The sequence below is a fragment of the Silurus meridionalis genome, chromosome 9 (genome assembly GCF_014805685.1).
Source record: "Silurus meridionalis isolate SWU-2019-XX chromosome 9, ASM1480568v1, whole genome shotgun sequence".
NCBI classification, from domain to species: domain Eukaryota; kingdom Metazoa; phylum Chordata; class Actinopteri; order Siluriformes; family Siluridae; genus Silurus; species Silurus meridionalis.
The window spans coordinates 5430231-5458203 of NC_060892.1; the positions used below are offsets into that span (position 1 = coordinate 5430231).

The window sequence follows — 27973 nt, forward strand, 5'->3', positions numbered from 1 at the left end:
TTGTGTTGTGATTCATGCAGTCTTGTGGTTTTAAAAACATAAAAGTTATAGTTTGGAATAGATTAAAGTCAGAGAGTAATTCAAGAAGTATTTGTATTTTGAAAAAAAGGAACACTTTCACTATGACAAGTAATATTACCTAAGAAAATCTTCATGGGGTTTGTAAGCATATATATATATATATATATATATATATATATATATATATATATATATATATATATATATATATATATATTGTTGAGTCTTAATCACATCTTCAACAGAGGTGTAAAATGTCATTAATAACGCTCAGTGTCAATTTAAATATAGTCTTTAAATAAAGTCCTAAGAGGCAATGCATCATCATCTTTTTTTTTCTTTCGTTTTCTCACGATCGAGACATTTTTTTGGTTATCTCGGCATAACACAAAAAGTCTTTTTCTCGTTATTTCTCCGTGACCTCGACAGAAGTCGTTTTCTCGTGATTACGACTTAACAAGAGTTATCGCTATCGCAACTTAGTTTTCTTGTGATCTCAATGTAAAAAAAAACAATGTAATTGTATCATGTGAAAATCCCGTGCTTTGGGAATGTTTCTGGTGTGCATCATGGACTATGCGTTGGCGTCTAAAATCCAGTGGTGGACGAAGTACACAAACCATGTAGAGGAGTAAAAGTACTGCAAACATACACTCTGTAAAATATTCCTCCAGTAAAAGTGTCCCTTTAAACTTTTACTTGAGTAAAAGTACAAAAGCATTTGCCTTCAAATGTACTTTAATATGCAAAGTATTATGATTTATTGTGTCCATATTCCTTAGATTGGAAGGAGAATTCTTGTAAGAACAAATCATAAAATGTATAGTCGGTATAATAAGGTGTTGCGAGTTCGAGTCTGGAGTTTCTTCCATCATTTATTCCTCTTTAAATGTTCCACTTGCTGTTGAAATAACTCTGAACTGTATGCTGGTGATGCGTAAATACCATCAAGTGCCAATCAAAACAAGTTTAAAACCGAGCGCTCGATCCTGATTGGTGGACGCTTCGTGTTTGACCGGTGAAGTTTTTATCGACTCAAATAAAAAAAGAACGACTGGTTTCGCAAAATGTAGTTGAGCGAAAAAAGAATATTCGACTTTGAAATGTAATGGAAACACGAACAAGATACGCAGATGCGTGGAAAAGCTAACGAATGACATTTACTTCCTAACTTTCAATTTACATTTACGCCATTTAGCAGACGCCGTTATCCAGAGCGACGTACAAAAGTGCTCCGAGTCTCTAGTAATGAATAAATCACACTGGTTACACAAGATTACAAACTTAATATAAATATAACTCTTAAATTCTACAAAGCAAACCGGCAAAGTGCTAATTTAAGTGTTTCGGCCATTAGCATATTAATATTAGCAGGTTTCTGATCAAAGAAAAATGAAGAAGGAAACCATTTTTATGTCAAGATCACGAGAAAATTAAGTCGAGATCACGAGAAAATGAGAAAGAGAAACGAAAGAGAAACATAATACTAAAAAGGACGACCTCTGTGGATCGTAGAAATGTCAATATAATGAGTCCTAAATGTATTAGAGAGGAAACTTCATGATAATCTTTGATAAAAGTAGAAACTGTGCAAAAATGATGAATAAATCGACCTGGTTGCTGCACTACAGAGGTTCTAGAGCAGCTCTGAGAGAGAAGTCCGCCTACTGTATATATACCGGAGCTAAAATTAGGGCCGGGCGCTGCGTTATTTCCTCCGACGCGCGCAATTGGTCAGCGCTCAGTGCGCACAGCGGTATTTATGCGCAAAGCAGCTTCGCAGAGAGACATAAAGCGAGACAGACGGAGCACAGAGCTGGAGTGTTTAACACACACACACACACACACACACACGCTTTGAGTCTTGGTGCACGGATCACGGCTGCTCACTCGTGAAGCTCGAGCAGCCCTGAGAACGAGTTCTATTCGTTTTTTTGTTTTCCTGATTTGACTGGAGATGGCTTTAAGCGGGACCATTTTGCCATCCATTTCTACTTTCTCCGCGCAGAAGGAAAAATGCTGGGAAAACGTGAGTATGGATTTTTTTTTTTTGATAGCATTTTTAGAATTGTATTTCTTTCTTGAGATGAGTGGACACGTGTGATTTGTAGCTTTGGAGGGAACACGTGAGGGAATGTCAACGCACTGGTGCCGAACGGGATTCGTGCGTAATTCGTGCGTGATCCATGGCACACACGCGCACAAAAAAAATTCGTTCATCATCCAGATGTGCGTTTTGAATTCATACACGTGTTGGGAAAGAGTTGTAAAAAAAAAACGTAGGACACGATGGATTACATTGGGGTTTTTTTTGTTTTAGAGCAATTCTATGATTCAGACAAACTTTCTAAAAGTGTTTCAAGTTTCAAGAGATCTGTGATTAGTTCGCTATTCATTCATATGCATTATAGATTACTTTTTAATGAACAAGTTTCCATATTTTAATGCTTGTTTATTTATATATTTATATATAACAAGCATTAATTGCTTATAAAGTTATGGGGCAATAGAAAGTGTGAAACAGAAATTGTGAAATCCCACTAAAAATTCCTGTTTTTATTGTTGCAGAGATGGAAGGATGATTTCGACAGGTCCGTGCTGTCCAGCTGCTTGGCTGATTTGTCTCAGAGCATGGACGTGTTTGTGAGAGGTGACGACGAGGATCTTGACAAGTACCTAGACCTGGAGTTTATCCTGGCCAACACGGCGGGCTCGGAGAGCCTCTCTGCGCAAAGCCTGAGCTCCGCGAACGATTACAGGATGCAGGAGTGCAGAAACGTGTACACATCACCTCCCCCTTCAGTGTACCCTGTGCCCGAGCTGAACACCTCTCCGCCAGCGTACGGCGTCAGCCTGATGGCCGAGCTGCTGCGTCCCGAGGTGGATAATTACTGCGCACCTCCTCCACCTCCTCCTCACCCTCATCCTCATTCTTCTACTTCCAACAACAGCATTGTGCAGGGAAGGTTCCTGGTGCGCTCAGCGTTCTCCAATCAGGATGTGACGGATCACATCAAAGTGGAGCCGTGTATGGAGGGTTATGGACCTGTGGTGGGCATGGTGCCCAAAATCAAACGAGAGAGCGACAGTTCTTGCATGAGGGCATACGAACAGCCTCTGCTCGCTCATTCACCTCAGGGTTCAGGGAGCATGACGCCGCCTCTGAGCCCGGCTGAGATCAACGCGCTTAACACGGACGCTCAGAGTCAGCTGTGCCACTCGGTGGCGTACCCTCAGAGCTATGCGTGCCACGCCCCCACGCACGTACAGCTCTCTTATCAAAGCGCACCGACTCGCTTCGACGGCATGCCCGTGCCCAACGCCGGCCAGAGAGTTCTCCTTACGCCACCTTCATCCCCGTTAGAGCTGGACGCCAAACCAAAGAGGGGCAGGCGCACGTGGCCGAGGAAGAGAACGGCGACTCACACCTGCACTTACGCCGGCTGTGGCAAAACCTACACCAAGAGCTCACACCTGAAGGCGCACCAGAGGACACACACAGGTAAGACTGCAAACATGCCTCGTATTTGCATATTCGAAACGAAGTCTTGAGAAAATCTAAATGATGTACGATGTGCTTTCGCAGGTGAGAAACCGTACCACTGCAGCTGGGAAGGTTGCGGTTGGAAGTTCGCCCGCTCTGACGAGCTGACCCGCCATTTCCGGAAGCACACCGGCCACCGGCCCTTCCAGTGCCACCTCTGCGAGCGCGCCTTCTCCAGGTCCGACCATCTCGCCCTGCACATGAAGCGCCACATGTAGAAACCGCACCGAACATGGACAATCGAGACAGTGTTGTTTATTTTTATCTCGTAATGCATCTTTTCTATTGGCGTGACTCCAGGCAGCAGGAGGTTCTCAATCACGAGAAGCTCCAATCCAATCTATAGACTGGACATTATACTGAATGCTTTGCAATCTATTTTGTTTTTCTCATGATGTATTGTAGCTGGTACTACTTTGTTTTTTTTTGTGATATTCTTGAAGAAAATACGAACCACTTGTAAGAACGAGTAGGCTGGACCTGCACAACTCTGACGCAACTGGAATCAGTAGAATCCTTACGCAAACATGATGTGCCTCCCACGTCACGATCGTGCCTTTTATTATTGATATTAATATTATTCTATTTGAAAAATCGACGACATCTACACTATACATCTCAAGTGCCATACGATGTTCTTATATGTAAAAAAAAAAAAAAAATCAATAAGCTTTCAGACAATGTTTTTCTTTTTTAAAACTGCCACTCAAGCCAAAGACGAAGAAGAAAAAAAGAAACTGAATGTTTTGGACAGTATATTTGTGTATTAACTGTTAAATCAGGGTCTTTTATTTGTATTTTTTGCAACAATTTATAAGTATTTGTAATTTCAGTACAAACTGTCCCCATGTTTAACATGACATGACAAGGGCTACACTTTTTCAATGTTTTGGGACAAAGTCTTTTGACTTGTACATAATTTATGTGATTGTAAATATTGTATTTCTTGTACATATTAAAAAGAACTGAGATTCTTAACGCTGTGTTGGGTCTCGTGACTTTAGCGGAGAGATGACTCCTGACATGCTTCGGCTTCTTTTTCTCTGGTATCACTGGTGAATGGTAACGCCTCGTAAGATCGGAAAGCCGTTGTGAAACGTGAGGAAGCTTTGAGGAAGGCGAGATTGTGGTTTTGAGACTAGATTCAAGTCTGATCAATTTCAGAGGTTCAGTTAATGCCCATTAAGCCCTCAACCTCAAGCTTTAATCTAAACTGGATTCAGACTAGCTTGTAGAAGAAGTCAATATGAACACAAAAATGTGTTTTATAATAAGGATTATTGATAATCTCACCTTATTTACACACTCCATATGCACCACCATGACTATGACTATGAGATAAGCCGAGATATCAGACTTGAGATGTTATTTTGACATAAAAAAGGAATTGAGACTTGGTACATTCAAAAAGGCAAAACAGAAAAACGTTCTCATATCACTTTTGGGTTTTCAGATCACTTTTTTTTCGGCTTGGGAATAAAACCGATTTGACTCTCAAGGTGTTGCGCGAGCGTACGGCCTTCGAAGCATCTGTTCCTATCATCAGGACACTGTAAAAAAAAATGTTAAATTCCACAGCGAGGTAAGAAGTCTGATTGAGAGTATAATGTTCAACAAAGAGACTGACGCCAGTCTTAAGCAGCACTGATGTTTCTCGGACAATCATTTTTATAAAGTCAGTGACATGTTGAACCAGAGGTCCCAAACCATCAGGATGTGGCTACCCCTACACTACTCCGGATACATTTGAAAACGGCGTTTTCGTCATAAAACGCTCCACGATCACATTATCCTTTTTAAAAAAATCCCAAAAGTTGCTCATCCACACTAAAAGATCTGAAAACGCTCACGTCCCTGTACTGCGCAAGAGCAAAACGTAAGACGCTTCGACCTGCGTTATTTCCACCCACCGGTTAATGACTTTCCGGCTCTTGGTAACGTTGGGGCAATGTCGAAGAAAGCCGCCGTCACGTGACTAAGGCCATGTCCACACTAATACGTTTTCGTTTGAAAAAGCATTTTTTTCTCTCCGTTCTGGCCTTCTATCCACACCCAGGTGACGTTTTCTGTCAACAAAAACGTCGCTTTTTAAAAAACGCTCTACAAAGAGGATAAAAACGAAAACGACGTTTTACGCGTCGCTTCCACAAGCGATGTATTTTCGTCATTGCCGTGAGATTCCAAAGAGGCAGAAAGCAAATAAACGGCAGGGGGAAATGACGCCGGTTGAAGCGTCTTACGTTTTGCTTAACTTTTTGGAAACGATTGAAATCGGCATTTTCAATTTTCTCCACTTTAAGAGCGTTTTTAGAAAGCAAAGATTTTGTTGGCTGGAAAAACGGCGTCTCATTGCAGACGGAACGCCGTGGAAAAGAGCTGCTGCCGGGTCGCAAGAACGTTCTGGGAAAATCTGTTTATTGTGCACTTTGTCCTTTAAAAGCCACAAAGGCCGGAGACCCCTGTATTTAAAAACTCTGTAGATGTTAGTCTGAAAAAAGTGTGTAAAGAATATTGGCTTATAATGAATAAAATCAAGTACTGCACAAGCTGTACGATGACAAGTCCAAGTCTGGATCCTATTAATCTACATGTTGTGTACTGGAGTTTTCAAACATTCTGGTACAGATGCATCAATACTGAACCAGTGGAGGTCTGGCAGTGGTGGAACGCCATTTACCAAGTGATTAAATTCTTAAAGGTTTAATCAGTACTGTGAGAGAGGAGTTTCTTATTCTGGAATTTATGGAAGAGTTCGGTGTGGGTTTCTACATGGGAATCCTTGGAATGGATGGAATGAGCTGTGTACACAGATATAAGGCGCTTGTGAATGTTGGAATGCCACAGGATGAGTTTGCCACCTGCTGGAACGCCGCTGCAAATCCTTCAGAAGGAGCGGATAGGGAATAGTTACAAGTTCTCTCATGCTGCAGAACCAAAAGTGTGGACCTGATCCTTTTGAAATATAGGTGAATACCCAAGTGAAGTTGAATCAGAAGTTTCAATGGTTGGATTGGATCCAACTGCTGATACCCTGGACAAGTTAAACCATAATTCCAGGGGGAAGATTCAAGTCTGGAACCACAATCTCTGGACCTGACTGCACTCTTCCATCCTGAGCGTAAAAGCTCAGTAGTTATCACTGAAGGTAGTCAGTTCAAATCGCACCACTCCAAGCCCTCCAAACTGCCACTGCTAGATTATAAGGAGGAATTGAATCGGACCCAACTCCAACCTCCGTGACTTTAAATCTTGGGTAATTTGTTCAAGCCTGAGAAAAATCCCCCCTTTTTTATTACCGAACTAGCACTGCAATGCAGTATGGTCCAGAGAGACCCGGGCTATGAAATGCTGAGATACAAGATGCTGACAAAACGATCAGGATCTGGTATCGCCCATTCTGAATACCATTACCACATACACCTGAGCAGCGAGCGAGAAAGAGGGAGGAAGAGAGAGAGAAGCCGAATCCATCTGGCTTCCATTAGCTAGTAGAACTCGCTTGACAATCCGGTTGTTTGTATCAGTACCACTGCATCCCCCAGGGCAGCATGACTCCACAAAGAGCTTTCAGTCCTAACAGCAGCTGATTAAACCCACTCCATTCCTGCTGTATCTGGAACACCTCAAGAGCGGCCCGATCTCCGATTAGATCTCGGCTTTAAATCAGCATGGCTTCAGGAACATGAACTGCATTAGAGAGCGATCTTAAAAAACTCCCCCGAATCCTCGCCAAGCCAACGAACTCCATGTTTATGTCTCGGACACTCGCGTTTCGACCACGCACAAGGGATTGTATTACCACTTCGATATGTGCTGCGCTGACATCCAGAGCTCTCCCCGGACCGCTCTACACACGTGTCGAAAGAACAACATTCCCATTTTCCCAAAATAATATCGTCCCGCTCAGAGAACACCTGCAGATCGTTATTTTCCAAGCGTATCCTACAGAGAAGGATTAATCTCGCCTCTCCGATGCTGAAAAGTCCGCAACAGTAAATTAATCATTCGTTAATTTAGCGTGAGAAAAATCGCAGCTCCACGAGAAAACGTTGCGATAACGCAAAGTCTCAGAAGAGCACGAGGGTTTAATTATGTCGTCGCAAAAACGACAAACCAGAGCGTATTTCATTCGCAGGCCAATTCGTTCGGACGTCAGGCATCGGTTTTCATCTGGTTTAGACCTGGTTGTCATCACGTTTATATATTTGAGCCTCTCGATGGGAGTTCAATTCTAGGGCTGTGCTAGTTCTCTCTTAGCTAGTTTGCTAAGTCTTCCAGGAGACAGCAGATCGTGTCAGCTCTCTGGTACATCTTAGATCTTACAATGTTAAGAATTCAATTCAGTTGTATTTGTATAGCGTGTTTAACAATGAGCGTTGTAGCAATGCAACTTTACAGAGAAATTCATTTTTTTAAAACCGTTTTTTGATCTCACAGGGAACTTGTTATATGATAGGAAGCAGGGGTCAGCCATTTTACAGCAACCTTGGAGAACATAGAGTTAAGGGCCTTGCTCAAGGGCCCCAAGAGTGGCAGCTTTGCAATCCCTGGGTTTAACCCCCCAACCTAATGATTAGTAAACCTTTAATTAGCTAGGGCTGCAACTAACAACTATTTGATAATCGATTAATCAGAAGATTCATTTCTCTTCTTTGATTAATTGGATTTTTTTTATTAGATGTTTTATTATAACTATATGAAACCCTAATTGAGGGTATTTATGTATAAAAGTGTACTTAAAAATGCCACATATTGAGTTGAACTATCTTTAATTTAGACATTTTAAAGCTTAGTAGCTGCTTGTTGAGGAGTGTATGGGGGCTTTCTCCTTTGAACCAATTCACTCATAAAACTGAATTGTTTCTGTTAAAAAACAAAACAAAAACACAACATTTTTGTGTAGGAAAGGTGCCGCAATTTGAGTACGTCAACATTTGTATAGTTTTTAATGATAATTGCAAACGACAACAAATTTCATTATCGATTTGATCGATTAGTTGTTGCAGCCCTACGTTAAGCTACCACTCTATATGATGCGGCTTATACGTTTATCCCTAATGAGCGAGCCAGTGGAGACTGCGGTCAGGAAAAACTCCCTGAGATGGTATGAGGAAGAAACCTTGAGAGGAACCAGACTCAAAAGGGAACCCATCCTTATCTGGGTAACACCAAATGTCTGTTCATTATAACCTTGCTGCTGGTTCTGCAGTGGTGGTATAAGTAAGGCAACTCCAAGACCAGGGTTGGGAACTAAATATTTGGGGGTAACTGGATTTAATGGATGGATCATATTTAACTAGTTTATACATTTAATGGGGAAAAAAAGCTATTTGCTCAAATTTCTTAGGTGGTTTGACATTTTAAAAAAGTCCTACAGTTTTGCTTGATTCAATTTAAATGTATATATATTTTTTTTTCTATATCGACAAAAGTATTGGGACACCTGACCTTTCCTGCCATATGTGATTCTTCTCCAAACTGTTACCACAAAGCTGGAGGCACACAATCGTAGGACGTCTATTGCGTTCACTTAAACTTGGAAACCCAAACCTTTTCCAGCATGGCGATGCCCCTGTGCACAAAGCGAGCTCCATGTATATATGCTTTACATGCACAATCTACACAGATTGGATTTATTAGGCGTTTTGTGTACTTAAAGTTGACGTGTTAGAAGCAGGAAAAATGGGCAAGAGTAAGGATCTGAGCGAGTTTGACGAGGGCCAAATTGTAACGTCTAGACAACTGAGTCTGAGCATCTCCAAAACTGCAGCTCTTGTGGGATGTTCCTGGTCTGCAGTGGTCCGTATCTATCAAAAGTGCTCCAAGGAAGGAACAGTGATGAACCGGTGACAGGGTCGTTGATGCACGTGAGGACGAGCTCCTGTAGCTCAAACTGCTGAAGAAGTTAATGCTGTTAATGCTCAAAGTGTCCGGACTGTTTTTGCCAGCAAAAGGGGGACCAACACAAATATTAGGCAGGTGGTCACAATGTTATGGCTGATTGGTGTAGATATCAAACACGTGACCAATGAATTCTGACGTATTTACTGGAGTCTGGACGAGAAGTTACATACTGCATTTCGAACAATAAACTCTACAGTCTATATTGTGTGGCATAATGGCTACTTAGATTAACTAATGGCGTAGCTGCACTGTTCGGCCAAAAGTGTGTGAACGCCTGAACATCCCATTGCGGAGCATTTGCTGGTTAGTCTTCTGACTAGAGCGTAGTCATGGAGATTAGTGTTCATTCGGCTTTATCGAAGTCAAGCAGTGATGTTGAAGAGCAACATCTATTTCTTGGGAATAGTTTACAGAAGACAACATATAGATGAGATGGTCAGCCGTGTATTTTGATTGTCTTTATAGTATGCCATCATACTGGAACTCTATCACAAGCTGAAATCCTACAGTGCAAAAAGATCCACACACATAAACGTACTTTTCCCATTCAGTAGAAAATCTGATCATTCTGGTACACGCTCGCAGTCATTATCAGCACCGCTGTGGATTCTAAAGATTGAACTTGAAGATGAAGAACGGCTCGAATACTCAGCCGGGACTTGCAGGAAGTTTCGAAATTCAGTGTACAATACGAAATACACACAAAATTGCTGAATACATCCTAAAAGCTATTTGGCACTTTCTTAATTTGTATTATTTATTCTCCAAAACTCTGGAGCCTTCCAGGGGGGAAAAAAGGAGATAAATAAGCAGAGAGGAACGCAGCACAAGTAAACATCAGACAGAGGATTTGGCAGGTAATTCGAATCCATCCGACTCCCTGTTCCTCCATTTTTATTGCACCAATGCAAACATGTCGAGTTTATAAAAATAAAAAAAAAAAACGCCTGGAATTTCCTGTTAGTTCACACGGCTTGCGTTAGCCAAAGTCGGCACAGGTTCATACTGCAGCTGCTCTTCGTTTTCATTTTCTCAGAGTCGTAACTCTCATGAAGCTAAAGCGCAACCCAATTAGTTGACATGAGAGCAATAAAACGTAGACAGCGGACACTCAAAGGAAACATCCCTGCTGTAGATTAATGCAAACAAAAGTATTAGGACACCTGAGCTTTTCAGCCACATGTGCTTCTTCCACAAACTGGTCTATGGATCCTGTTGCATAAAATGTTCTCTTTACTTGAACTAGGAGACCCAAACCTGCTCCAGCATGACAATGTCCCGTGCGCAAAGCCAGCGCCATGATGATGCTTTACATGGGTTGGAGAAGATTAATTTGAAAGGTCTGCTCCTGAGATCTGACCTCAACCCTATTGAACTTCACACAACTCTAAATGCACCCCAGACCTCATGGGGAAGTGGTAGCTCAATGGTTAACCTCTTGATCTGCAGGTCAGGGTTCAAGCCCCGTTATCGCCAAGCTACCACTTTTTGGGGCCCTTGAGCAAAGCCCTTATATCTCAGTGGGCACTGTATCATGGATGACTCTGCACTCTGCTGCCAGCTTCCTATCTCTAGTATATTAAGAAAGAACCTCACCTACATCAGTCCCTGTCTTTACTAATGCTCTTGTAGCTGAAATATCTAAAATCTCTACACTCTGAAATCCAGTGGAACATCTTCAAAAAAAAAAAAAAAAGCCGTTACCATAACAGCAAACGGAGACCAAATGTGGAATAATATGTTTAAGAAGCACATCCGAATCTTATCGTGAAATAATCAAGACGAGACGATGTGTCTGAAATGGCGTATAGTTTATTTTGTGAAACAAAGGACCATATAGCAAGCGTCGGCATCTTCGAATAAACCCAAGCTTTTCTAGAGACTAATAATTTCTGAAATCTTTTTAAATGCTTCCAGTTACACATTTGGAGTTATTCGTTGTATTTTTTATAAGACAAATATAACGTGATATACATTATGTACTTATGTTTTTTTTTTTTTTTTTTATTTTAAATTAAATGCATTTCAGTATGATGGTTAATCATTTGGTGTGTTCGTTGTCTAGAGGTGAGGGGGATTAGGCGAGCCGAGAAAACGAGCGCAGCCAGCTGAGATCGATGGATCGTTTGCTTCGATGTGAACAGGCGTTCTTAAAATACTCACATTTCCGTAAAGAAATAAAAATAAAAAGAGTTAAAAGGAGTTTACAGGTAATTCGGTACACAAATAAAAAATATACAAACTATTGCACGATGGAGGTAACGGAGACCAATACAGCATGAGTTGGCGTCTAGTGAAATGAGGCGTCGTGTTATTTAGCTCCCAAATGAAATTAGAGAATAGACCTGGAAATACAAAACACACAAAAACTAAAAACAATTTTCTGTACAGAAATCAAACTAATAATAGAGTTTAAAATATTTCAGAGGAGGTTCATCTGGATTTGTAAAAACAAAATAATACAGTAACACTGAAATGAAAAGCATGACGCTGCTCCACGTAAGTAGCTGTGTGCTGAAATCTGAAGTGTTACATTTGCCTGCCACGTGACTTCTGATATTTTCCCAATTTCCTCATATAGCGATCATCTACATATATATATATGTACATATACATATACACACACAAACACATACACTATATAGACAAAAGTATTGGGACACCTGAGCTTTTCAGCCATATGTGGTTCTTCCCCAAACTGTTACCACAACGTTGGATTTTAAAAGATGTCATTGGATGCAGTAGGATTTTCCATTCACTTAAACTAGGGGGCCCAAACCTGTCCCAGCAGGACAATGCCTATGTGCACAAAGCCAGTGCCATGATGATGTGCTTTACATGTGTTGGAGTGAAACATCTGGAGTGGCCTCCTATAGACCTCAACCCCATTGAGCACATTCGGAAATTAGACTGCTGACTGCAGCTCACTTACATCAGTACCAACTAACACCCATGTGGCTGAATGGGTACAAATCTCCACAAGAGCACTCCAAAATCTACCCAGAAGTGTGGACATGATTATGGATGTGATTAACAGTAAATGGGGACTTAATGTGGAATGGGACTCGTATGGTACATATGAATCTTAAAGTCAGGTGTCCACAAACTTTTGTCCATATAGTGTGTGTATACCGTATATATACATACATACATATATAAACACTGTAGTTTTCAATAAAGTAGTTTATTTACCTACTTATATATATATTGTAAAGGAGACATTAATGGGAAAGTTTTCAGCAGTCAGTGGTAAAGCTGTAACTTTTTTCCCCCGTAGCATGTTTATGTTGGGAAGTTTTTTCAGGAATTGGACAAGCTTTGAGAAAAAAGGGAAAGGGGTAAGGAAATGAGGACTAGAGCTGCAAATAAAGTAGTACAGGACCTCTTTTCATGGACGTACCACATCATTAACTGGCATTCTAAAATGCCACTGTTCAAAAACGATAAATTGGAATTGGTGGCAAAATGGTGAGAGGAAAAAACAAAATCCGTGATCAACACACCTTTAGTGTAACATGAATAATATTCTGCACATGTTACTGATGAAAGTAAGAATATTACTGGACCAAATATGTGTCCCCTTCAGCAGGCTACATTACAGTCAGCGAAAGAGCGATTCTAAACAGTACACTGAATATCAGTGGCACCTTTAGTCAAACTCCGGTAGTCCCGGTAGACCCATATATGGGACCACAGCTGAAGGGTGAATGGTTAACCTTCTTAGCTTGAGGAAGCCCATGAGTCCGTGGTAAGAAAGTTGGAAACAAGAACAAGTTCACTTCAATGACCCAAAATATTAAAAATCAGAGGTTTAAAAATCACATGGCAGGCAGCACACGGTTCAAGTAAAATACAGGAAAGGTTTTTTTTTTTTAGTAAAGGATCTCAGGATTAATACTGGGAGGGTTAAACAGAAGAACAGAAGCTGGCCAAGTTTGTTCCAAATCAGTCTGGAAGAGGATCAGGACTACGAGTACAACATTTTTAGTGGATTGTGCTTATGGAGAACATAGAAGGTTAAATTTTGGGGGCGGGAACTAAACAGTGTTTCCGTGATCGGCAGCGAAATTAAAAATCGTTAGAAGCGAGTTAGTTCTCAGCGCAGGTTCAGGTTTTACACGTCATGAGCTTGTGAAGACTTCGCAGAACTGAACCGACAATGGAAATTCGAACCTGTTCGGGGATGGGAGATTTAATGTGCATCTCTATGTGCACGTGTTCGCACGTGTGTGCCCAACCCACAAAAACAGCACTGCTCACTTAAAAAAAAAAAAAAACAACAAAAAAAAAACCCCATAAAACTTCCAACCTTTAAGACTCATCTCTACAAATCAGTCAGACCCAGAACCAGTACAGCACATTAAAGCAGTCGATTTGTACAGGTCAGTCTTTTATACTTGGCAGGAGCAGAGCTGTTACTCTTGCACAATTCCTAGTTGTATGCATATGTTATATTACATCCAGTCAAGCAGAGTCTGTGAACAGGAAATCGAGAACCTTCTGAAGAAACTGAAAGCATTCGCATTTTTAGAGTTGCAGACATTAGTCTTAGTTTTCCTCTTCACCCAATATGTAGTCCAGAAATGTTTGGTATCTGATGCTTGCATGTCATATATATATATATACACACACACACAAACATATAGACACATATACACACACATACAGGTAGTCACTGACTTGCTTGACTTGAAATGTGTTCTAATCGCCATCTCATAGAAAATATGCTATGAGACATGGCCTGGCCCACCCAGGAGTCTTAAAGCATGGTGATCGGTATTGGGGTGGTATACTTTCATTTGTTGATAATTTAACACAACACAGCAATTTATAGTACCGCACTGTACAGATGTTACAGTATATTTGTGTGTGGCAACGGATGCGTGGATGAACACCAGTTCGCGGGTGGAGGGTGGAGCCAGACACACTGTTTTAGTGTCTGGTGACTTTGGTAAAAAGGAGAGAGACCAGAGCTAAAATTAGGCTTTAAAACACACACAAATAATAAAAAAAAAAAAAAAAAAAAAAAAACCCCAAAGAAAAAATACACGCTCTGACATTGAGACAACTAAAGTCTATCGATGGTGAGATGAAGGCATCTCACAAGGTTTGAGGATGCAGACATCCTGGCCAATGTATCTTATGGAAATCAAAATGCGATTCACACCAGAGGTAAAATAATAAATTATTAATTAATAAAAATAATTTTGTCTAGCTCAGGGACTACCTGTATGTACAGATGTATGTGTGTGTGTGTGTGTGTGTGTGTGTGTGTGTGTGTGTGTGTATATATATATATATATATATATATATATATATATATATATATATATATATATGAAATATGACCACTATTACTGCGCTACTTGGTCCTGAAAGACACAAAGGAAAATGAAAAAGTTCATTATGTTTAAAAAAAAATATAATAATTCAATATGATACAAACAAGAGACACCAAACATGTCTTTTGGGTGCAATGAGGATGTTTGAATAAATTATTTTTCCAAATACAAATCCAAGCAGATGACTGTTCACAGGTTCTCTCTCACACACACACACACACACACACACACACACACACACACACACACACACACACACACACACACACACCTGAAATAAACAGTCAGAGTAGTGCAGGTTAGAGCAGTGCATGTAAATTGAATGAGCTCGTTCCCGTAACACGTGGGCTGCCCCCCATCATTAAGTTTAAATAAAATAAGAGGTTTAATACATTAAAAACAAAAACTCGCTCACGCTTTCATTCACATTCACACACACAGACACACACACACACACACACACACACACACACACACACGCTTTCCTCTGCTGCAGTGGTGTAAAGATGGTTTGTGAGGGGGAGGAACCGGTGTTCAGGTGCTGTTCATCTCGGCTTTGCTGAGTGCGATGGCCAGTTCCAGATCTTCCTGCTCCTGCTGCCTGAGTCTCTTCAGCCTCTCGCGCTCGGCTCGCTCGCTCTCGCGCTTGGCCCACTCCATCTGCTGCGCCTCATTCCCAAACTAGAGGAGGAGAGAGAGGAACAAAAAAAAAAAAAAAAAAAGGAACACAACACAGTGGAGCATGTGGTCAGTGCTGACACAAGCGTCAAGTTAGCACATGAAAAAGTACAACTGATTTGGTGATTCTGATTTGGTATCATTTGCTTTAGAATTTGCAGAATTGGAAATAAAGCTAAGATGCAAAAAATAAAAAAACTCAAAATATAAAAAAAATGTGAATATTTCTCCAGTTAGGCCTTCGGTCTACAGCGACCACCGGAAAAATAAACCCCTTCGGAAATCTTTCCTTTAATGCGATGATGCTGCCAAAGAGCAATTCCTTTCGAAACAGAACGTGAAACCTCTGGCGTATATCAGTGGACAAAGACGCCTGTTTTTGTTTTTTTTTTCCTCCAGATGTGCGGCGAGCAACAGGAAGAAAACAGCGAGGCTTGAATCCCGAGTGATGCTACATAATAATAAACAGGTCCTTCATTTATTTTTTGACAAACAAACTAGAGCAGTCCTGAGGTCCTGACTTGACTGCTACGTATGTAATCGCTCCTTTATCGCCATAGCAATAACAATAATGTAAATGCCACAGCTGATCTTTAAATCTCGCTTGATCACACGAATAGAGTTTGAGACTAGCAGATGTTTGGAACGACTGTTTCAGCTTTAAATCCGCAGAAAACCAAACCCCAGACCAGAAAAATGGCCACTACATCAAAACTTGTGACTAAAGACTTGACTTGTGCAAGTATTCAACCGCCTATAACTTTTCTAACGCGACAAGCTGCCACTGAAATGGACTTGAATGGATTTATATCATGAATCTACATAATATTTACAGATTGTCAGATGCCCCTTGTCCAGTGCGACTAACATCTGAGCAGTTGATGGTTAAGGGCCAGTGGCAGCTTGGTGGTGCTGGGATTTGAACTTGTGATCTTTTGATCCAGAGTCCAAACCCTCAACCACTTCTGCTCATAAAATCAGATGTTTCTTGAATAATTCCTCTCTTTTATCTCATAACTGTTTAAAGTCATGGTTTTAACAGTGTCTTTCTGAATTTTTTATTTATTTTTTGGTAAACATTTTACGGCATTTGCCAAACTTCCTTTAATCAGAGTGACTTACATTTGTTTTAGTCATGGCCTTGTTTAGAGGCCCAGGATTGCTAGCTTGGTGTGGCTGGGATTGGAACTCAGGACCATTGGATCCAAAGTGCAAATCTCTAATTACACAGGGAAGTGTAATGGCGGTAGACTCATGGGAAAGGTTACTTTTGGTCTCTACACTTAAACTATTTTGCTGGCTTCTTGATGTTTGTGCGACTGCTTGTTCATGTATTTTTTTAAATAAAAGCTCAATTCTTCCAAAAAAAACAATTGTACACGGTATATCGTTGGACGCATTTATTGTACACAGCTTAACTCCATTTAATTGGATTTAGAGAAAGCGTACGACAGGGTGCCGAGAGAGGAGTTGTGGTACTGTATAAGGAAGTCAGGTGAGAAGTATGTGAGGGTGGTGCAGGACATGTATGAGGGCAGTGTGACAGCAGTGAAGTGTGCAGATAGAATGACAGACTGGTTTAAGGTGGAGGTTGGACTGCATCAAGGATCGGCTCCAAGCCTTTTCCTGTTTGCAGTGGTGATGGACAGGTTGATGGACGAGGTGAGACAAGAGTCTCCATGGACTATGATGTTTGTGGACGATATTGTGATTTGTGGTGAGAGTAGGGAGCAGGTTGAGAAGAGCATGGAAAGGTGGAGGTATGTGCTGGAGAGAAGGGGAATGAAAGTCAGTAGGAGTAAGACAGAGTACATGTGTGTAAATGAGAGGGAGGACAGTGGAGTGATGCGGTTGCAGGGAGAAGAGGTTGTGAAGGTGGAGGAGTTCAGGTACCTGGGGTCAACAGTGCAAAGTTATGGAAAATGTGTTAGAGAAGTGAAGAAAAGAGTTCAGGCAGGGTGGAGTGGGTGGAGAAGAGTGATAGCAGGAGTGATTTGTGATAGAAGAGTATCTGCGAGAGTGAAAGGGAAAGTTTATAGGACTGTGGTGAGACCTGCGATGTTGTATGGGTTAGAGACAGTGGCATTGAGTAGAAGGCAGGAGGTGGAGCTGGAGGTAGCAGAGCTGAAGATGCTGAGGTTTTCGTTGGGAGTGACGAGGATGGACAGGATTAGAAATGAGTTTATTAGAGGGACAGCGCATGTAGGACGTTTTGGAGACAAGGTGAGGGAGGTGTAATTGAGATGGTTTGGACATATGCAAAGGAGGGACATGGGGTATATCTGTAGGAGAATGCTGAGGATGGAGCCATCAGAAGGGAGGAAAAGAGGAAGACCGAGGAGGTTTATGGATGTGGTGAGGGAAGACATGTAGGTAGTTGGGGTGAAAGAGGCAGATATAGAGGACAGGGGGGTATGGAGACGGATGATCCACTGTGGCGACCCCAATGGGACAAGCCAAAAGAAGAAGTAGTAGTAAACCCTGACTGCACCCCAGACCTCCTCACCTCACCTACATCAGCACCTGACTTTACTAAATGCAGCTAACTATTGCTGAATGAGCACAAATCCGTACAAGCACACTCCAACATCTAGTGGAACATCTTTCCAAAAGACTGGAGATTATTATAACAGCGCATGGAGATCTATTGTGCAAATCTGCTTTGAGACAATGTTCATTGTTAAGAGCGCTATACAAATAAAAATGAATTGAATTGAGATGTTCAAAAAGCACATTCCAATCTTATAGTGTATATAATATGGATAATATCTAATTTACATGACATAATCCCATGTAAGTGTTATACCTCCAGCCTGCAGCACTTTTTAAAATATAGTGTGATACAAGTCACTGACATGTCAGTTTAGCAAAATTCCAGACAATCTTACCTTCAGTTTCCCACTTCCTGTAAAAGAAAATTAGATCACTCACGCGCACACACAAAAAAAACAACATTCTCAAAAGAACGCTTGAGGAAACATGGTGACGTGGGACTGGGTGAACTGAGCGCAAACAAAGGGCAGGACGGACACTGAACAGACCATGAACACCATGAACACATGAAAAATCTTTAAATTAGGCTTTCTGAAAGCAATAAAACCAAACAGGAAAATGAAACATGCACTGATTTTTTTAAAAATGGGAGGCTCCGAAACGTGCAAAACTCAATTTCCTTTGAGAACAGAAACTGAAAAAACAAACAAACAAAAAAACAGGATGGAGGTGAGGAGAACATGCAGATCAGAATAACTATAGAATGGAAGGAGTGACACTTAGGAGAACAAGGTCACCTCTGTACACACATACATATGTATATATATATATATATATATATATATATATATATATATATATATATATATATATATATATATATATATATTATATAAATGGACTTTTTATTTAAGCTGTGAAGTAATAAATTTTTTTATTTTTTATTAAAAGATGTGCTATTTAATTAATCAAATTATTCAAACCATGTAAAAAGAGAAATAACTTTTAAATGTAGACTTGTTACAGTCGATCACTCGCTCCTGGGGTCTCTTCTTTCGACTCCGAACAAATTTCATTTTGAGGACAGGTTTGTTCGTTTCCGCAAAAGTTCGTAAAGTGAATGCTCATAAAGTGAATTTTCGTGTGGAGCGTCTGTACATACATACATACATATTATATATATATATACAGTGCTACCTTGACCTACAAATTTAATTCGTTCTGTGGACGAGCTCGTATCTCAATTTGCTCGCACATCAAATCAGTTTTCCATATTGAAAATACTTAAAATGACATTAATCCGTTCCAACCCTCAAAAGGACACCCTGTTTTAACGTTTCATGTTATTAAATTGGAAAATACATTTCTAAATAACAAATCTTGTATAAAAACATAATAGAAAGAGTATGTAAAGATATAATAAGGTTTTATGCAGTGTATTTTCCCTGGAGATGAGACGACTTGAGTGTGTGTGTGTGTGTGTGTGTGTGTGTGTGTGTGTGTGTGTGTGGAGAGGGGGGTAGAGGCGATAAGTGGAGGTGGAGGGAAAACTCGTTTTTTACTATCACTCCTGTACACTACGGATCCCTAAACTTTAAAATTTTTTACTTTTTCTTCTTTGCTTATCTTAATTTTCGTCACAATCTTCTAGCAGCGGCGTCTCGAGCTCGTGCCTCAATTTTTTGCTCGCGTAACAAAGCAAAAATTCGACCAAGTGACCGCTCGTATCTCGGAAAACTCGTACATTAATTCACTCGTAGGTCAAGTTACCACTGTGTGTGTGTGTATATATTTAGTATATATATGGTATATATAGTACACAATATTCTACCACACAGCTGCTGAAATCTTGGATTCTGATCGTCAGATGTTGTTGCTATAGTAAGATCTAGCTAAACTTTCTAGTAAGGAGATCTATACAGAAAATTTTTTTTCTAAGTGTCTCCAGTGTCAGAGTTTTAGAATAAACACAGTTTGCGGATTCTCAGGAACATGACAAGATGTATTTTTCCGATCTTATTAGCACAAGACAGAAATTAAACAGAGGGTCCAGAGAGGGGGAACGACTGAAGGGTAAACGGCAACAGGGACTCGACTGTTTCATGTTCACTGTAACCGTAAATGATTCGAAAGTAATCACATGATGTCATTTAACATGTATATATATTTTTTAAGATTGGCAGCTTGCTGGGGTATAAGAGGGAAACGGTACACTTGGTGATGTGCTGTTATAGGAAATCATCGTGCTAATCAACACACCATCTTGTGCCTGACACATTTCCCACAACGGCACAAAATTTAGTGCTTTTTTTTTTGGTACAGAACGTTAAAAAAAAACAAAAAAAAACAAATAAATAAATAAATAAATAAAATATTGACTAAAAGGAACATTTTAGTCAGAGGTGACCCTTATTTTAATTCTTATTATTAAGTAATTATTTATTATTATGTAAGTATTATTATTAGTAAGATCAAAAAGTCTTTGAATTCTTTTTGGGGTTTTTTTGTTTTTTTTACAAATAAATCGCGAATATTATGCTGATGGACAAAGAAAGAGTTTAGGAGACAGTGTTGCATGCACAAAGACTGAGAGAAGAATGACAGCTAAGTGTAGATGAGGAGGAAGAGGAGGAGGAAGAGTTATAAATAATGAGTGCACAAACAAATCTCATGCTGAGAAATCTCCAGGCTGAGAGCTGAGTAGTGATACTGCTCCTTCCTGTAAACCAGTCACCATGGACACGTCTCCAAAATGCCCCCTACTGCCAATAACCAAAACCCTCCAGAACTTTTGGGTATGTACAGTATAAACACGCTGTCTGCCTCGTCAAGGCCCTGTGTCTCATAACCTTCATGCTGAACTGTGTGTGTGTAAATAAAATACTCTTTAAATCACATAGAAAAATGAGATTATGAACATAGACTTGGTTCTGAGGGAAAGAAATGTGGGGAAGACACACCCTTCCAGAGCAACTTAAACGTGAGCGGGGGGAAAAAGCCCATGCTAAAGGGTTGAACGATGGTTTACTGTCAGCATGCCATGGGTCCACAATCGGACGTTTGTTTTAAATATACGCTCTGTGGACAAACCTGAATATAAGATGTGTGCAATTTGAGTCTCAATACAGCATCACAATAACCTCCACCCCTCTGGGAAGATGTTCCACTGGATTTCGGAGTATGCTTGTGGAGATTGGTGAGAATTCATTCAGCCACAAGAGTGTGAGTGAAGTCACCAATTCATCCCAAAGATGTCCAATAGGGTTGAGATCAAAGCTCCATAACAGGTGCCTTCAACCCATGTCACCTGTATCTCCACAGAGCTCGCTTTTCAGCCATTCTGAAGCAGGTTTGGGTCTCAACCAAGTGAAGAGAAAGTTTAACCCCACCACATCCAATAGCATCCAATTCAACTGCGTGCCTACAACTTTGTGATAACAACTTGGGGAAGAACCACGAACGGCTGAAAAAAAAATTTAAGTTTGTCCACAGAGTGTAATCATTAAAACAAACTGGTAAAGCTACGCTTACCTTCATCATGTGCCAGCTCACCATTCAGTAAATCTTTTGTCTATTCGATTGATACCACAGGGAGCTTCTGGATTCTGATTGGTCAGAAGGTACGAGCTTGTTTTTTGCGAAAGAGTAGCTCTGACTTTTAAATATAAGAATGGGAGAAGACACTGGAAGGAGTCTCCTGTACAAGGTACAAGGGGGTGGAAAAAATGTCAAGAATGAGCAAAAAACGATCAGGTTTTATGATTAAAAAATAAAATATAATAATAATAAAATAATTTTTTAAAAAGTCGCGAGGGTAATTTCCAACATATAAATGGAAAACTCCATTCCTCCAGCTGAATCTCGTTACATTTGAACTCGTTACGGTAAATAACCGCTTTTTCACTAAAAACAGTGTCACATTTTTTAGCCTTAGGAAGGGGTGGAAGTAACAAACTTTCCTGTCAAAGTGCCCCATGAATCAGTGCAGCTGATTGAACCCACTACATTTCTCCCCCTCTATCGTTTCATCATTTCGCAGATTTGGTTCATCTCAAAGAGTAATGGCAGTAGAGATGGAGAGTAGCCAGCATGAGGCAAGAGCATAGACTGAAAGCTACAGAAGCCAAATGGTGTGGTCTGTTCCAGAAACCTCACTAGAAAGCAGAGAGAATGTTTGAGGGAACAACGGAAAAAAAAAAACCAAACAAAAAAAAAAAAAACACCAAAGAAATAAAAGGTGGACTGGACAAGAAGAGTAGTATCACTACGCTCAACTTACAGAGCTGAAGTCTGCAAAACCCAAGGAAGAATCTTTAGTGGCTTTACTTGAAGCAGATGGAGCGAACGGATCTTTGCCACTAAACGGATCCCCAAGCCCCTTTTTACTCTGAAACGGGTCGTTGGCGTCGGAACCGAAGGGCTGGAACGGATCGCTCGGTTTGGACGAATCCGCCGATCCGGAGATGTTCGTCGGAGTGCTTTTACCTGGAAGAGGTCAGAAAGAAGGAGACTTTTTTTTTCATTTCCAAGTCGAAAACGTTATTCACATCCACAAAACAGCGGTCAGGGGTATTGTGGGCGTTACGCCGGAACGCTTGGTTTGTTGTCGTTTGATCGTGAGTAGGTGTGATTTTTCACGGTTCGTCGCTGTGCGTGAGTGGACGGTGCCTGACGTGCGACTCCAGACGAATTTCTCGCCTCCGTCCCACTACGTGCTTCGGCCGCGTTCCGTCCGTTACTGTTCTAAACGTGCTGTAACGCAAACGTTAACTGTTGCCACCTAGCATGTTCCCAACCGTTTATTTCACCCGAGCTGGTCTCTATATTTATGCAATAAATGTACAATAACACACTAATTTAAAAGCGTGAGATATGTATGTGCGATATATTTTTCTTTTGTATTTATATACTTGTAATATGTCTCTACTTTTTTATACATTTGCACATTTCTTTGTCTTTGCTGCTGTAAGAAATTTCCCCACTGTGGGACGAATAAAGCTATATCTTATTTAATATTTTCAAATTTGTATATTGTAATTTGTTTACGCTTTTTCGCTTATCTGCACTTTACTGAATTATTTCCATTTAAAATCGAATATCGACCTTTTTTTCCCTCGACCGCATTTTCGGTCGTTTCAGTTTCAGGCGTTTGTTTACGAGTGAATAATAAGCACGGAGCAGGCCACAAACCAGTGTAGCGCACAAGCCGTTTTCAACTGGTTTCGATCGTCGCTCGGTGCACGAACACACGCTTCAACAGCAAGCAGAACATTTTGAGAAGAATAAAGGATGGAAGAAACTCCTGACTCGAACTCGCCCACAACACCCGTGACCTTATTTGATTTCTTTTGTAAAAGTAGTTGAAAAGAAGGTATGAGGCTCATGAGAATGTTATCAGATATCAATCAGTGACTCATTAATATCATTCTATTAGTCAGTATTTCTGCAGGTTTCACAAAGTCGAATTTAAGACTTTTTAAGACCATTAGGAATGAAATTTAAGATCTATATCACAACAACAAAAACACACACACGCACACAAATACGTTGTTAGCGACCGACTTGAACCGAGCCGTAAATAGATTTTTTTTTCAAGCCGCTACACATGCACTTCCCCGTAGCTGGAAAAGAAAATCCATTTTACGTCTGTGGTTCAATCCGAGAGAGAGTCACTCCAATAACAGAAAGCTGATTGGCTGTTGGTCTCGAAATAAATTTGTACGAGCGAAAAAGAAACCACGGAAACATTTTAGTGAACGTTATAGGTAGCATCACACGGACATCGGAAAATTAAGACCCATTTAAAATGATTTAAGATCCAAAACAGTGAATTTAAGACTTTTTAAGGACTAAAATTTGAATGTTTACCTTTAGACTTTTTCCCACAGAAACCCTAATTAATAAATCGGTGTGTTAAGTGTAAGAGACTTTTCACATAAACTGAGTTGATTAAGCAAAGAGTCTTGTGACATGATAATAGGAACATTATAGCCATAATAAAATCATAGTACTTTGAATACTTTAGTGATTTTGAAGGCAAATACTTTAGTATTTTTAGTCAAGTGAAAGTTTAAAGGGACACTTTTACTGGAGTCATATTTTACTGAGTGTATCTCTACTTTAACTATATATATATATATATATATATATATATATATATATATATATATATATATAAATATATAAAAAGATGTGTGTAAGACTATGAAGCTTTTTCTGAGAATATTGCCACAACCCAAAAATTGAGCAACATCATGTCTACTTCAACTGTCATCAATTTCAATTCAAAACATTTCACATGTTGACTTTATGGTTTTTTTTAAAGGATGCCTGCAACGTCCTGCACCTATCCCTGTCCGTTTTGTTCTCTGCACTCTGACGTTGCGGTTTCAAAGTGCTTTCTAAATGAGAGGAGGTGAGAAAAGGTGTAACCCATCAGGCATGTGGCCAGTTCCTCTGGAAAGTTGGAGCGTCGGCGTTGCATTGTGCTTAAACAGAAACATAAAACCAACCCCACGGTCCACTTTCCCGCAAATTTCCGTTCGTCCTGCCGTTATTAAACCGAACTCTGTGATTAATATTTGCGAGTGCATATGATGATCCTGGAGATGTTGCGGCGTTCGCGAGCTGCACGTTATTCGCATTTCCTTTTTGAACTGAGCGAGTGAATCAGAACTGTGCCACACCCTGAGCTTGTTTTCAAGTCACAGGACGTTGCTGCTTCTCTTACACTGAAGCAAGAGGTGGGGGGGGGAGTAAAAAAAAAAAAGAAAAGGCAAAATTACATGAAAATTAAAGAAATATACTGATGACAAAGCGTGCTGGGATGTACAATTAACATAAGGCATCCTCGAAAGATTACCCCGCAACCCGAAAAAAAAGAAACCGCAGCTGTTTCAGTCACACTTGTGGTGTGCCAGTGATGCCACTTGAACTTGCAGTATAATGGCATGGCATAGAAAAGCATCCACAATTTATTCTAAAGCGATTCATCATTTTGAATTGATATCCAAGAGATAAGCCGTACACTAAATTTATTATGAAAACTTGCTTAATAAAATGCTGATGTTGGGCAGTTCCACGAAACAGAACCAAGCATACAAAAAAAAAAAAACATGCTTACGCATAAGTTTTTTCGTGTGAGTGTACACAAATGGCACGGCATCTCTCATGAGAACTTTAAACTGGTTCTTGGTTCCCCTTCAAGGTGTTAACCGCAATGTGATCTGGGCTGTTATTTATATTAGACCAGCAATCAGTTTCTCTCTTTCAGTAAACGGAATGGCAAACCACAAGGCTGAGCTCCACCCTGACAACTCTAAACCAGCAAAAAAAAAAAAAAAAAAAAAACACAAGCCAAGCACAGCTCATCATTGCTCCATTCACACCTACAATACAAGAGCCAGCGAATGCAGTGCTCAGTCAAACATAAGAAACACTTGACATGAAAGTTTTGTTAAGCACTTTATCAATCTAGACACAAATGCAAAAAAATACAAATTAATTAATTTATATTTATATATATATAATAATGTACATAATATATACCATGTCTACACCATACACCATGTCTATAATATATATATTATTGTATAGAATTGGGTCAAAACCTAAGAAACAATATAATTATAATTTGGAGAAAAAAATGTAATATTTCTATAATAAAATTACAACCGATAGTGTGGAAAATGAACTTGGTGAGAGTTTATCAGCCAGCAGTTTAAAACAAAACAAACAAAAAGGAAAAAAAAATGAACACAACAACCAAACGAGTGCTCTCACACACACACACACACACACACACACACACACACGATAGTGCACAGAGGAAGTGAGGAAGGGCGTGGAGATCAGTATAATGTTGCCAGTGCAGGCAAACCGCAGATGACTTGAAGCGCTTGAGTCGTCACCGTACCCCCTTTAATATACCAACTAAACCTCCAGCTCTAACCTCTTAAACACAACGTTATGTTTGAATATCTAGGAACAAATAAAGACACTTCTGTAGGAGAAACCAAAGTAGGTCATTATAAGGAAATGAAGCTTTCGCTACTCGAGTGAGCTACACTGATTCTGCAAGACGAAGAAGAAAAAATGTAGTATTATATAAATATTATATATATATATATATATATATATATATATATATATATATATATATATACAATGTGTTCATTTGTTATATATATCTAGACCCAATGAACAAAGCATTTTGTGTGTGTGTGTGTGTGTGTGTATATATATATATATATATATATAAAACAAAGAAGAACAAAGATGCAATTAATAATAAAACATAATAAATGGAAACATTGCAATATTCCTACATCTCAATTAAAATGAGTAAACTACATAAAGCTAATTGTAAAAACCTGAACACACACACACACATACACACACACACTACAGGTTTACACTGCAGGTTCAATGGGTTTGCCCTGCCTCTATATAAATGCATTGGTGCTGAGGTAAAAATGCAAAAAGTGTTTTTAAAATGGTGTCGAATTTGATGCTTCGTAGCTCGATTTCATTTAATTATTGTATTATTACAAAATTTTCTGACTACTGAGGGAAAGTGAAAGCTCAGTGGTTAAAGATCTGGGATAATGAGAAGAAGGTCATGAGATATGGGATATGAGAAGAAAAAATTTGACTGCTGTAAAAAAAAAAAAAAAAAAAAAACAACAAAAAAAATACCACACCCTTTACCCTTTTGATAAATTAACTGAAGTGCACTTTGAATTTGTCTACATCTCATGTGAGAGTAAAGGGGTCGGGTGAAGGACCATCCAGATCCTTTGACTGGCTATTGGGGTGTTTTTTTTTTTTAGTCATAACACATTTTATCACTATAGTGTAAATATCTATAAAATGTCTATGAATCCAAACACCATCTACTGATCACTAAAAACAGAGACAAACTAAAAAAAAAAAAAGGTAAATAAATAAACAATTTTTAAAAGATCTTTTCAAGCCTTTTTTTGTTTTGTGTGTGTTCCGAACTGTTTTGGATTTCTATAGAATATTACTATTCAAATGATTTAATAAGGAAATGGGAAATCATGTGACTGAAACAAAAACCCAATATGAATCTATTCTAACCCTCCAGTTCCTGTTTACCTGAAGGAAGAAAAGAAAAAAGGGCTGCATATCACTGCGATTAATCTCCGCCGTATCAAACTGTGAAACTGTGTGTGAAACATGTGGGTAGGTGTTTTTTTATTTTTTATTTTGCAGGTACAACTGTTGACAGAGAGAAGGAGGAAGGGGGGATTGGGGAGAAGCACCTGAAAAACACAGACGTTTGGAATAAACACTGTCTAAAATAAAATGATTTGAAAACACAGAGGTGTGACCTCTGACCTGGATTTCAGTGTTAACTTGTAAACCTACCACTGGGAGGCTTGGGCCGAGGTGGGATGGTCTTCTTGGGCGGGAGAGCTGGAGTGTCCTGGTTTTGGTTAAAGGGGTCCTCAGTGAAGCTTTGCTGTATGAAAAAAACGAAGACAAAAAAAAATATATAAAAAACACAACACTTTGACTGACGTGTAAAGTTCAAAAGTTTAACTGAGAAACAAAAAATATTTCACACAATGGGAAAGTTTGAGGGTGAGACTGAGCTGTAGTTTAGCAGAGGAATGTTTACTTAGTAGAAAAAGTGCACTCTTGTAAGCCTGTGACTGGCAGCACGCACGACTTTACATTACCTTCCTATTACATTATTAGAAAATGGGTGGCCACACCTGCTGACCAATCAGAATCGAGAATTCAATCCTTGAGCCTACCTTTGACATCTGACTAAAATCAGCAAAGCCACTGTTGCTGCCAAATGAGCTGCTTCCAAAAGGCTCCAGTGTTCCAAATGGGTCTGCAATCAGATATCAGATTCATAAATGTAAATATATGATTGTGAAAGATGTGTTGTGTGTATAAGTGTGTACACATACAGCTTTCTACTCAAACACCCCTCATTCTGCTTAATAAGGTACTG

The 27973-nt window shown here is 39.8% G+C and overlaps 3 protein-coding genes across 3 annotated transcripts in view; 1 reads left to right on the forward strand and 2 right to left on the reverse strand.

Moving 5' to 3' along the window:
- Nucleotides 1-1795: 1795 nt before the first annotated feature.
- Nucleotides 1796-4543, forward strand: klf2a (Kruppel-like factor 2a). Its single transcript, XM_046858343.1, has 3 exons — nucleotides 1796-2050; nucleotides 2590-3523; nucleotides 3608-4543. The coding sequence occupies exons 1-3, from the start codon at nucleotides 1979-1981 to the stop codon at nucleotides 3781-3783; spliced, it is 1182 nt and encodes a 393-aa protein (XP_046714299.1). The 5' UTR covers nucleotides 1796-1978; the 3' UTR covers nucleotides 3784-4543.
- A 10416-nt stretch (nucleotides 4544-14959) lies between these two features.
- LOC124391180 (epidermal growth factor receptor substrate 15-like 1) lies at nucleotides 14960-27776 on the reverse strand. The gene is made up of 5 exons (XM_046857585.1): nucleotides 27768-27776; nucleotides 27376-27469; nucleotides 27103-27170; nucleotides 22309-22467; nucleotides 14960-15492 (listed from the first exon to the last, which is right to left on the reverse strand). Exons 1-5 carry the CDS (start codon nucleotides 27774-27776, stop codon nucleotides 15346-15348), a joined length of 477 nt encoding a protein of 158 aa, XP_046713541.1. The 3' UTR covers nucleotides 14960-15345.
- The window catches only part of LOC124391104 (epidermal growth factor receptor substrate 15-like 1), a 32341-nt gene continuing 32135 nt past the window's right edge, over nucleotides 27768-27973 (reverse strand). Inside the window, exon 22 of the mRNA XM_046857453.1 lies at nucleotides 27768-27850. The gene's annotated coding sequence lies outside the window, so the exon portion shown is untranslated. The remainder of the gene's footprint in view (nucleotides 27851-27973) is intronic.

Coding starts and splice junctions, on each gene's coding strand:
- klf2a (XM_046858343.1), top strand. CDS start 1,979: ATGGCTTTAAGCGGGACCATTTTGCCATCCATTTCTACTTTCTCCGCG. Junction 2,051..2,589: donor AGGAAAAATGCTGGGAAAAC/GTGAGTATGGAT, acceptor TTATTGTTGCAG/AGATGGAAGGATGATTTCGA. Junction 3,524..3,607: donor GCACCAGAGGACACACACAG/GTAAGACTGCAA, acceptor GTGCTTTCGCAG/GTGAGAAACCGTACCACTGC.
- LOC124391180 (XM_046857585.1), bottom strand. Junction 27,171..27,375: donor TCGGCCCAAGCCTCCCAGTG/GTAGGTTTACAA, acceptor TTTCACACACAG/TTTCACAGTTTGATACGGCG. Junction 15,493..22,308: donor GTTCGCTCCATCTGCTTCAA/GTAAAGCCACTA, acceptor CTCCTCCTCTAG/TTTGGGAATGAGGCGCAGCA.